Here is a 12,164-nt window from a genome sequence, read left to right on the forward strand (position 1 = left end):
AGCACACAAAAAGTGAACCATAAAATACAATAAATAAAAAGACATTGTTAGTATAAAATACAATAAATAAAAAGACATTGTTAGTATAAACCATACTAGTCACATGTAGTCCAATGTATAAAGCACCTCCGTAGGTTCTCTGGGCTTGCTGTGTGCAGTGGAGGTGTCTAACAGAAGAATACCAAGCATTTGTCTATGAGGATGGAAAAAAAGGAGGGGAGGTGCTCTGGAAACTGACTGCAACTTTTTTTGTGAACATATTGGGGGCTGGGATATCCCTGCTCCTCCTCCTCCTTCTCTTCCACACGCCATCAGAGTCTAGGAGCTTACAGAAAGCTGGATAGTTTGATCCTTGCTGAAAGGAGAAGCATAGTGAGACAAACCCTAAGGTGAAGACGGGATCCCGTCCCATACAAGTTACTGGTAAGATCTTGGGAGGAGGTGGGTTTGGTTGTCAAGGAACATGAGAAATTATCCTTTCTCTTTTCCTTGGGGTGAAATTGAAAACTGCAAGGAAACCAAATGTTTAGTCTAACGACTAATTCCTATTCACTTTTCTGTGTCAACGCAAGAAAGAATACAGGGTTTGATTTTTATAGAGCAAACCTTATAGGTAGAGGAGGCGAGAGATATATATATACAAATCTCACCTATGGCAGAAGACTACAAAGAATGTTATGCTGCAATTAGTTCCACTGGGCTGTGTTCTGCTTAACCCATTCAACTCCTGTTCTATTCATTGCATTATTAGTTGTTGGAATTCTGTATGCTGTGTTTTCTTATTACATGTGAACAGCTATATTATAGATTAGGACTATACATTCACTTTTCTATCAGTGTCCCTCGAACGTGTTTCTAGACAAGTAGGAAAGTGTTGCCCTTGGGTGTGTGTTGATTTTTTTTTTTTATAATCCTCTCAAAAAACTAATTAAATTTCAGAACACATGAAAATCTTCTGGGATGTGTCTGTTCATTTACATGACAGTTTACTCAGATTGTTAAGGGCAGGTTGCATAACCTTTCAGAGTATCCTTAAATAAAGCTGATTATTCTGGAACAGGGTTATTCAGCATTGCAAACCTTATAATGTAGATATTTAAACCAAATGTGCAGGTGGTCACATGCATTACAATGAAAGGGTTAAATGCTATGCGGGTTTACTGACCTTCTCCTTTCTGGACATTAGTCCATTTACTCACAGAGTTGAACCCTATACTTACTGTGATTTCTTTTTCTGTGCATTCTAAAGCTATATGACCAGCACAGGTCATCATAAAACACCATATACTTTAATGTTGCTTTTTATATATTATAGTGTTAATAAAACCAATAAAATGCAGTTAGTAAGCAAAGGAGCGCCCATGATGAATAGCAGTCTGCTGTAGAAGAAAGAAGATAAATAAGATGTAAGATTTTATACACAAACATGTCTGACCATGTGCAGGGCCGTTTTAATACATTGGTGGGCCCAGTGCACAGCCCTCAAGAGTGGGCCCCCTCTTCCCTTTTGGCACATTGTATAATGTACTGAATTTGCCCCCACACTGTATCAAGAGCCCCAATACATACAGTAGTTAACTTATAACACTATTTCCACCATACAGTGATTACATATTACATAAAAACTGCACTAAACAAAACAGAAAGCTATCATCAATGATACCATTACATAATACCGCCCTAACACTACAACCCTATAACAGAGTGCAGTTACATCCAGTGACTCACCGGGGGCGTCTTCTCCGATCAGAGTCTGTCACCTTTTCTTTTTCTCTCCATCCAGCCTGGGCCACCTTGAAGTCTTCTCCTGGCTGTGAATCTTCTCTCCAGAATCTGCCAGACAAATATTTAAGGCTCCAACACATACAGTAGTTAGGTCCCTTGTACCCCTATACAGTAGTTACACCCCTCTGTACCCCTACATAGTTACACCCCTCTGTGCCTCCATAGTTTTAAGGTGTCCATGTAGTATATAGACCCTCATGTGCTCCTCCAGTTATATACAGCCCTCCTGTGCGCTCCCTCATTAGTATATAGCCCCCCTGTGCACTCTCCCCAGTAGTATATAGCCCCCCTGTGCTCTCCCACAATAGTATATAGCCCCCCTGTGCTCTCCCACAATAGTATATAGCCCCCCTGTGCTCTCCCACAATAGTATATAGCCCCCCTGTGCTCTCCCACAATAGTATATAGCCCCCCTGTGCTCTCCCCAATAGTATATAGCCCCCCTGTGCTCTCCCCAATATATAGCCCCCCTGTGCTCTCCCCCATAGTATATAGACCCCTGTGCTCCCCAATAGTATATAGCCCCCCTGTGCGCTCTCCCATTAGTATATAGCCCTCCTGTGCTCTCCAATAGTATATAGCCCCCCGTGCTCTCCCACAATAGTATATAGCCCCCCTGTGCTCTCCCCCCAATAGTATATAGCCCCCCTGTGCTCTCCCCCCAATATTATATAGCCCCCCTGTGCTCTCCCCCCAATATTATATAGCCCCCCTGTGCTCTCCCCCCAATAGTATATAGCCCCCCTGTGCTCTCCCCAATAGTATATAGCCCCCCTGTGCTCTCCCCAATATATAGACCCCCTGTGCTCTCCCCCATAGTATATAGCCCCCTGTGCTCCCCAATAGTATATAGCCCCCTGTGCTCCCCAATAGTATATAGACCCCTGTGCTCCCCAATAGTATATAGCTCCCATGTGCTCCCCAATAGTATATAGACCCCTGTGCTCCCCAATAGTATATAGCTCCCCTGTGCTCCCCCATAGTATATAGCTCTCCTGTGCTCCCCCATAGTATATAGCTCCCCTGTGCTCCCCCATAGTATATAGCCCCCTGTGCTCCCCCATAGTATATAGCCCCCTGTGCTCCCCCATAGTATATAGCCCCCTGTGCTCCCCCATAGTATATAGCCCCCTGTGCTCCCCCATAGTATATAGCCCCCTGTGCTCCCCCATAGTATATAGCTCCCCTGTGCTCCCCTATAGTATATAGCCCCCTGTGCTCCCCCATAGTATATAGCCCCCTGTGCTCCCCCATAGTATATAGCTCCCCTGTGCTCCCCCATAGTATATAGCCCCCTGTACTCCCCCATAGTATATAGCCCCCTGTGCTCCCCCATAGTATATAGCTCCCCTGTGCTCCCCCATAGTATATAGCCCCCTGTGCTCCCCAATAGTATATGTGCTCCCCCTCCCATATAACATTGAAAAAAACAAACACTTTTACTCACCTAGGTCCACGCGTTCCTCTTCTCTTCCCTCTTGTGGCCGCACTTCCTGCGGTCACAAGAGGCTGCACTCCCCTTACCCTTGCGCCGACGCTCCAGTGACGTCGGGCGCTAGAGGGAGAGTGCAGCCTCTTGTGACCGCATGAAGTGCGGCCACAAGAGGGACTGACAGGGAGGGAGCCAATGGCTCTCTCTCTGTCAGTATCGCTGCTGCTGAAGCGCCGCAGCGGCAGCAGGCGGGCGGGGGCAGCGGCGGACGGGGGGGGGCCCTGCAGGGGGCGCCATGGAGGGGTAAGTAGATTACCCATCCATGGCGCTCCCCCCTGACAGGCTGGTGGCCGGAGCCCTGTGCTCGGCCTGCTCGGGGGGGGGCCCCTTTAACCAGTGGGCCCGGTGCACGTGCACCATGTGCCCTCTGGTTAAAGCGGCCCTGACCATGTGTAAAGCATGGGGGAATAGAATAAAAAAAAATCAATGGAGGAAAACAATATGGCATAGATAGCATAAGGCCTCCTTCACATATACTTTCTGCATAGCATTTTTTGTCCTGAAAGTGTAATAAAACACATTAGTTTTTGTCCTTCGTGATGCTATTTTTGTGGATTTTTTTCCCTTTCACAATACAGTGTTTTAGTTGATGCATTTTTGTGGATTGCACTGTGTTTTTCAGAAAAATATCATATGTGAAAACCACCTTAATTGAACCTGGTGACCACTAAGCCCTATAATTGGCTGCACTGTACCCTGCACACTGTATGGTTACTTCACCAGGGCATTTCTACCAAGCAGTCCAAATCAGTGCTGGACCAGGGATCAGAGGGATGAGTATCTACCATCCCTACTGCTTACTCATTTATAAAAAGGGTTAAAAAAAAGGCGCACCTAAGGCGGAAGAAGTTAAAGCGACTCTGTACCCACAATCTGTCCCCCCCAAACCACTTGTACCTTCAGATAGCTGCTTTTAATCCAAGATCTGTCCTGGGGTTCGTTCGGCAGGTAATGCAGTTATTGTCATAAAAACAACTTTTAATCCTTCAGCGCTGTGTCTAACGGCCGGAGCTTACATTTGTATATGCATTAGGCTGGCACACCCTCTCTGTCCTTCCTTCCCACCCTCCTCATCATTAGGAATGATCCAGGAACTGCTGTTTGAGCTTTGCACAGGTGTATTAACAATCCAGCCCATGTTCATTATGCACACAGAAGGGGAATAGGAAGCAATCTGCCAGGAGTATTCCTAATGATTAAAAGTTGTTTTTATGACAATAACTGCATCCCCTGCCGAACGGACACAAGGACAGATCTTGGATTAAAAGCATCTGAAGGTACAAGTGGTTTGGGGGAGTCAGATTGTGGGTACGGAGTCGCTTTAAGGCCCTATACAACATAGTGGACTGTCACCTGACTGTAACGTGTGTATGGGGGACTTCCAAATCTCACTTGACAGATGGCAAGCCTTTAGCCAACAGCTATTGAAGGTGTATGGGCACCTTTAGAGTTAGGGCCATATAACAAGGTGTAATTGACTGAATATCATCTTATGTAATAGAGCCAGCAATAGAGATGAGCGAACCGGGTTCGGGTTCGAGTCGATCCGAACCTGAACGATCGGCATTTGATTAGTGGCGGCTGCTGAACTTGGATAAAGCTCTAAGGTTGTCTGGAAAACATGGATACAGCCAATGACTATATCCATGATTTCCACATAGCCTTAGGGCTTTATCCAACTTCAGCAGCCACCGCTAATCAAATGCCAAAAGTTTGGATCGACTCGAGCATGCCCGAGGTTCGCTCATCTCTAGCCAGCAATCAGCTGACAAACTATCAAAAACTTGCTTGTCTGCTAGTCATGTCGTTTTAACCTGCTAAACAATTATTGGTCCTTGGCCACACATCTCTTCGTGCAATAGAAGATGTTTGGCTGACAAATGATGGAACCACATGAATGATCCAGCACTGAGCCATGGAACAGGTTCTTTAAATGAGGTTGACACTTTTTTTAAACTGTGCATTGAAGACTGCTTGAAGGGTATATGTAGTCAGGATGTCACCACCCCAAAATCCTCTGTAGTACCAGCAGTGCGCACAGAGAGGAAGCCTATACTGACAGAACTGGAAGTAATGCATGTGTACAGACTTAAAGTGACTGCACCACCAGGCCCAGGCTGAAGCACTGGAGGCGGGCCGACCCACCCTTAGTGGGAGGAAACCCTAGCCCCTCTATGATAGGGTTCCATTGATTCTAATGGAGTCACGTCATGGAGGGGCTGGGGTTTCTTCCCACTAAGGGTGGGTCGGCCCGCCTCCAGTGCTTCAGCCTGGGCCTGGTGGTACAGTCACTTTAAAAACTATATAATGAAACTGAACCACCCCCCCTAAAAAAAAAAAAAAAAAAAAAAAAAAGTTTTTTTTTTTTTTCATGATACTGTCCCTTTAAGAGAATTCTTCCTTAAAAATGGAGGCCAAAACTCCCTAAGATAATTAGATTTCCTTCAGTCAGCAAGTGGAATGTTTTCTGGCTATCTTATCTTGGTATGGGGTAAACCCACACTAATGAAAAGATTTAACATTCTTCTTGTGCCAGTTCTGCAACCAGCAGCAGACACAGAATCTGATCTTATTATCCGATAATGAAACTTAAGTCAAAGATAACATTGCTTGTTGTACTGCAGCCTAACAGCCCTCACAGTGCTAAGCTCCATAGGCCAGAAGGACAAGAATACTTATCAATGGCCCATCAGAAAAGCATCACTGTAATGATGTCATTTTGTTCTGTATGATCTATAATCTCAGCCAAAGACCCAGAAAAAGACTAAACGTAAACTGTTCCGTAATACCTACCAGAGGAGAGGTCACATGCAGTGCACTAATTGTTCTATATGTTTGTGAAGACCCCCCCCCCACACACACACACACACACACACACTTCCCAGTATATCTGGTCCTACCAAGTACAATTATACCTTGGTTTAAGAGTAACTTGGTTTAAGAGTGTTTTGGTTTAAGAGCTCACAGTTATTCAAAATTGGGACTTGGTTTAAGAGCATTGCTTTGGTTTAAGAGCTCTCTGTACTGGGTGGGAGTGGAGGAGGGGCATGGTCTGCATAGCGGGGTCTACAGCCCTGTACTCTGACCCAGGAAGTCTCCCTCACCTTCCAAATCATGGCAGATCCACTTCAGGCTGGGGCTTGCATCAGGGGACAGGACTGTGGAGGTAATCTCTTCATAGCTGTAACCCCTCTCTCCCTGGACAGAGAGTGCTGCTATACTGTGCCCACATATGCCCTGCTCATTCCTTCATACTCCCTGCAGTCCCTGTCCGCCCTTGTGTTTCCCATCCTCTCCATTACTGTACAGTAACTTATAATATCACATATTCTGCTGTTTCTGAATGTTTCATTTGTTTTACATGTTATTCAGAATAATAAATCATTATTTTTGGGGTGTGGAACCAATGGTCTGCATTTCAATTTTTCTTATGGGAAAATTTGCTTTGGTTTAAGAGTGGATTTGGATTACAAGTGCGGTCCTGGAACGAATTATGCTGGTAATCCAAGGCACCGCTGTATATCCTAATATAAAGTAATGAAGCTCTCTAGACGTCTGCATCATCAGGATTTAAGAGTAGTTCCAGCACCTCTAATGTCTATATAAATTTTTTGTTTTTTTATTCTCAACGCATTTTAAAATGATTCATCTGCTATATGCTTACTAGTTTCAGGTGGTGCAAACTTTAAATGGGAACTATGAGCATGTTAGACGAATCTAACCTGCTGTTAGCCCTCTAATGCGCTTGGGGAGCCTAGGATGAAGGTATGTGTCTTATCTTCCTCCTCAGCGCTGATCCTGTACAGTTAGTAATTGAATCCACGGCCCGAGGCACCGTTAGTAGCACTGCCCCCCCCCAAGAGCAGCAATCTTGCCCGCCTGCTCCATTGATTATCATTAGAAGGAGAGACGGCTTGGTGCAATAGGGGTGGGGCAGTGCTCCTAACAGTGCCCCGGGCCATGGATTCAACAACTAACAGCACGGGAACGGTGCCGAGGAGGAAGGTAAGAAACATCCCCCCTGCGCTTTAAAGGCCTATCAGTGGGTTAGATTAGTCTAACCTGCTGATAGTTCCCCTTTAATCATAGTACAGTAATAAAACCACAAATAGGATTTTTCATTTATTTTGTTCTGGGGGGAGTGAACAAGTGCTCCTTACATTTTGTTGCTCCTTTATCATGCTGTGCTCTTTAGAACTATGATGAAAACTAAATACAATGTAGTTCATATCAGAAAACATTCAAATAGAATATTCTTTTCTATTTTCTGTTTTGTTTTTTTGTTTTTTAATTTACATTTATTTTACATCATAAGGGTTAGCTAACTTTCCATAGCTGTCTGCATAGCTTTTAGGTATATGCTTTACAGCAGCCGCTTGCACATATACTGAAGCTGACCCATTGACTTCTTCTGTTCTAGGCATGGTCTGTGTCCTGTGCAGAGGTCATTGTGCAGTGAGGGAGTATACTGGGGTCGCCCTACATTTTGTAATCCTTTCTGTGATGATAAGGAGGAGACAGACAAAAAGATTTCTGTACATAACAAAAAGTGTCAGCTTTTTATTAGGCTTAGTGATAGGGAAAAAAATTGCTAGATTTAAGGATTATTTTTATAATCTACATTGTAAAATAGAATATTAAAAAACCCTCGCCAAATATTCCTGTGTTTTTTTTCCCATAGTCCTCAATAGGTTTTTCTATCCTGCTCAGCACACGCTTGCTCTTTTTTTGTTAATGTTTACAGTTGGTTTGTAAATTGCATATTAGCCCAAAATGTCTGAAAAATAGTAACATATGGTTAAGGCTATGTTCACACTACACAGTCTTGTTCACATCTGTCAGTCTTTTCGTCAATATTTTTTTTTAACCAAAACCAGGAGTGGATTGAGAACACAGAAGCTGTGCAAATCTTTCCATTATAACTTTGCCCTGTCAGTTCCACTCCTGATTTTTGGTTGAGAAAAAGACTGACCAAAAGACTAATGGAAATGCTAGGTGTGAACTAGCCTTAAAAAGTAAAAGTCCTATATGACATTTTGTGTCATGAGAAAATAAACAACTAAGGATGAGCGAATTTACAGGAATAAGTGCTTTGTGAGGATCGTCCGGCAGCTTGTCAGGCTGCTGGCTTTAAAGGGGTAGTGCGGCGGTAAGCAATTATTCACTAAATAACACACATTACAAAGTTATACAACTTTGTAATGTATGTTATGTTAGTGAATGGCCCCCTTCCCCGTGTCTCCCCCCCCCCACCCACGGAAGTGTAGTGCTCTATACTCACCTGATTCGTGTCGACCCCCGTCCGCCATCTGCCGCGTCATCAGCTGCTAAGCCGCGATTGGCTTAGCACAGTTATGCTCAGCCAATCACGGCTGAGCAGCTGATGACGCGGCAGAGGGCGGCCGGCACTAGGGACGGTCAGAGCGGTTCGGCCGGCCGCCCGAAGATTACATCATTGTCTCAAGATGGCGGACGGGGGTCGGCATGGATCAGGTGAGTATAGAGCACTACACTTTCGGGGGTAGCGTGGGTGGGGGAAACACAGGGAAGGGGGCCATTCACTAACATAACATACATTACAAAGTTGTATTACAAAGCTGGGATTCTGGCACCCTGTAGCAAAGAGACAAGCTGCTGGCCAATCCTAACATAGCACTTGTCCTTACTGTAAATTTGCTCATCCCTAATAATCACAAACCACTGCAACATCTGCACAATGCTAGACTCCTAGAATGTATGGCATAACAATGCAATGTAGACTCATGGTACTCTGGGCAAAATACTATTTTCTATATTCTTTACCATACATTTTGGTTTGTTACACCTGTATGTTATAACACCTCGTCTCTGCATTTTCAGCATTTTGTGGAAAGTTTTTCATCTCCAAAGAATGAAGCCGTCTGCCTTTTCCATTCCAGCAATAGCTGTTGCTTTATGTTTTATCTGGATTATGCCTATTCAGTGCTGCAATAAAGCTCTCTGTGCGAGTGATGTCAGCAAATGCTTAATACAGGTACTGTCAATCTATTATTTCTAGTATTGTATTAGGGTTTGCTTGGCCTAATAAAGGAAATGATGGTGAGAAATCACATTATATGTTTACATCCCCTTCTGTGCTGCTACAATTGCTATTGTGACCTACCTGAGGTGCTGACAGTGTGCTGTAGTCCCCTTGTGAGCATGGTGCCTTTTGGTAATTTGTCCATGGAGTGGATTATGCACAATCTCTGGTCTCCTACTGTAATAAAAGTCAATGAAGAATGGAAATTGGTTATTTTTTTAAAAAAAAATTCTCATTATTGTAACTGTTTGTATCAAGTGCAAAGATTCCGAATCAGGTTCAAATTAGTTTTTTTTAATACAATGATGAGAAGAAAAAAAATCTATTTTTTTTTTCATTGTACTAAAAAATACATTTTAAAACTAATTTGAGCCTTTGCACTTTTAAAAAAGAAACAATAATTTAAAAAAAAAATAGATTTCATTTCCAACAGGAGAATCAAACCATAGAAAAAACCTGTTGCTGGTCTCTAGACAGGTGATTTACCCTGAAGCACAGCTCCGAAACAGGCAAGAGGATTCAACTATATTTGATAGCAGATCAGTCCTCTGTTGGCAAACTGACAGCATGAGTGAGCAGGAGGCTGGGCAGCATTGATTATTCATGAAGAAGAGGGAGGAAGGAGTGGTGAGCTGTGCTAGAGTGAGACATAAATGCTGAGCCACAACTCCTCATTGGCACTTCATTACAATAGGAGACCTGAGATTGTGCATAATCTACTCCACAAATTACCAAAAGGCACTGTGCTTACTAGTGGACTGCCAGCTACAGCACACTGTCAGCACCTCAGGTAGGCAGGGCCCTGCTGCTGACTGATTGCTGTGATATAATCACTGTGTTTAAAGGATCTAAGCAGAAGGTATAATAAACTGCAATGAAAGGTAATGGGTGCTCTCTCTTACAATTGTTTGCTCTAATGGGTTAATAATAAAATATATATTTTTTTATATTATTTAAAATGTTTCTTTAACTTTAAGAGAATATGGCAAGCTTCAAAACTGATGTAAAGTTAAAGAAGTTATCCAAAATTAGAAAAACACAGCTACTTTCTTTCAAAAACAGTGCCACCCCAAGTCTCCAGGTTTTGTGTTATATTACAATTCAGCTCCATTCCCTTCAATGGAACTGAGCCGCACAACCACATCCAAACGGAGGACAAAAGTGGTGCTGTTTTTGGAAGAAAGTGGCCATGTTTTTATGAGGCTGAACAACCCCTTGAGTTTTGTATAAAAGTTTTTATACTTTTTGATCCAGTGTTGGATTTTTCATCATGCTTCATCACTCTGAAGATAAATATTATTTCCTAAATGCCTTGCATACCCAGGAGGATGTTTCGTACGCCAAAAAAAGAAAATCTGTCCTGAACAGTCAATATTTTCTTAACATGCTGACACGTATAAAAAAAAACCACAAAATGTTGGCCAAGCGACAGCTATGTTTCTTGACACCTCCACTTAACTGAGCATGCATGGTATTTCAATATTGGGAGTGGGGTATTTGGCTTCCAGACATACCTGACACTTATCCCTGAGGAAAGAAAAGGCTTACAAAGGTTAAATATTTAAACTACCTAACCATTATTTTTATCAGTCAGAGAATATAGATATATAGGTTGTACTTATACATGGTCAACAAAATCAGCTAAATTTGCCTGCAGATATTTTATGTATGTTATCCATTATCTAGGATTAGAAAAGCATAGCTTCTTTCTTCCAGGACCAGTGCCACCAGTGTCCTTTGTGTAATACCACATGGAACCTTAGAACAGAAGTGGGGCTGTTCATGGAAGAAAGCAGCCATGTTTTTCTAATCCTGGATAACCCTTTTGAACAATTCTTTCAATAAGAAGGGTCTCCTTAAAATTCACTAAAAATAGGGTGTCCCATTACTGTGACCCCCAGTTATGGACTATAATCTTGTAGATTGCCCTCTCTTCCTCTGTATCACTCTTACTCATTAACTCTATTTCACGTTTATTGTACTTCCATTTGTGGCATATGTATTTTAACCCCTTATTGTACAGTGCCCTGGAACCAAGGGAACTATAAAAAATAATAATAAAATAAAACATTTAGGGAAATCTGTCAGCATTTCCCATGACCTACCACCACAATTAACCCTAAGGGTCCTATTAGATAAAGTCTTCTTCCGTTTTCTCCAATTAACGATAAACGATCGCAAGCGAGCGATTTTTGCAAACGACCTGAAATCATTCACCACAATACACAGTCTGATAGTTGTTGTTAACGGTCGTTGTTGCGATTGTTTGTACACTGTAGTAAATGAACGATCAAAATGAACAAAGTGTACATACACTAAAGGTTTTTCAAACAATTGTTGACTATTTTATAGTCAGATCAAAAGATGCAATTAACGACACAAACAAATTTTGGTTAGGTGTTTGGTGGTTGCCCGCATACACAAGGAAAGATTATCACTTCAATTTGAAAGATATATAAATTTTTCCCACAATAATCTTTCTGTTTTATAGGGCCTTAAATAAAGCATTTAACAATGGCCTTTGAAAAATTGATAGGCAGTCTGTCTACTGAATGGACATTATAGGTTTTCCAAAGTGAGAAACACTTATACATAAGGTCCTGAATGGGAACCAACATGATCTTTCAACTAAAGCTCCCCATACACTTTATACTTGACTGGAGGCCGTAAACAGTGCAGATCTGCACTCCTTTGCAGGGGTCTTAGGAAAACTCAATCAATCGTCCAGCCAGGCCACATGAACAATCACTGGATCATGTGTGCGGTCCATTTAAATGAATTGTTATTGGCTTCATATCCTCTGTTTCAAGAGGGTTTAAAATTTTA

General features: G+C 42.6%; 1 protein-coding gene across 1 annotated transcript in view; it reads left to right on the forward strand.

Moving 5' to 3' along the window:
- The first annotated feature begins 290 nt into the window (after positions 1 to 290).
- Positions 291 to 12,164, forward strand: part of TWSG1 (twisted gastrulation BMP signaling modulator 1) — a 41,122-nt gene continuing 29,248 nt past the window's right edge. The window contains exons 1-2 of the mRNA XM_069960102.1: positions 291 to 423; positions 9,137 to 9,290. Coding sequence (XP_069816203.1) covers positions 9,168 to 9,290 — 123 coding nt within the window. The 5' untranslated portion in view covers positions 291 to 423; positions 9,137 to 9,167. The remainder of the gene's footprint in view (positions 424 to 9,136; positions 9,291 to 12,164) is intronic.

The sequence above is a fragment of the Dendropsophus ebraccatus genome, chromosome 2, assembly GCF_027789765.1.
Source record: "Dendropsophus ebraccatus isolate aDenEbr1 chromosome 2, aDenEbr1.pat, whole genome shotgun sequence".
Taxonomy (NCBI): Eukaryota; Metazoa; Chordata; class Amphibia; order Anura; family Hylidae; genus Dendropsophus; species Dendropsophus ebraccatus.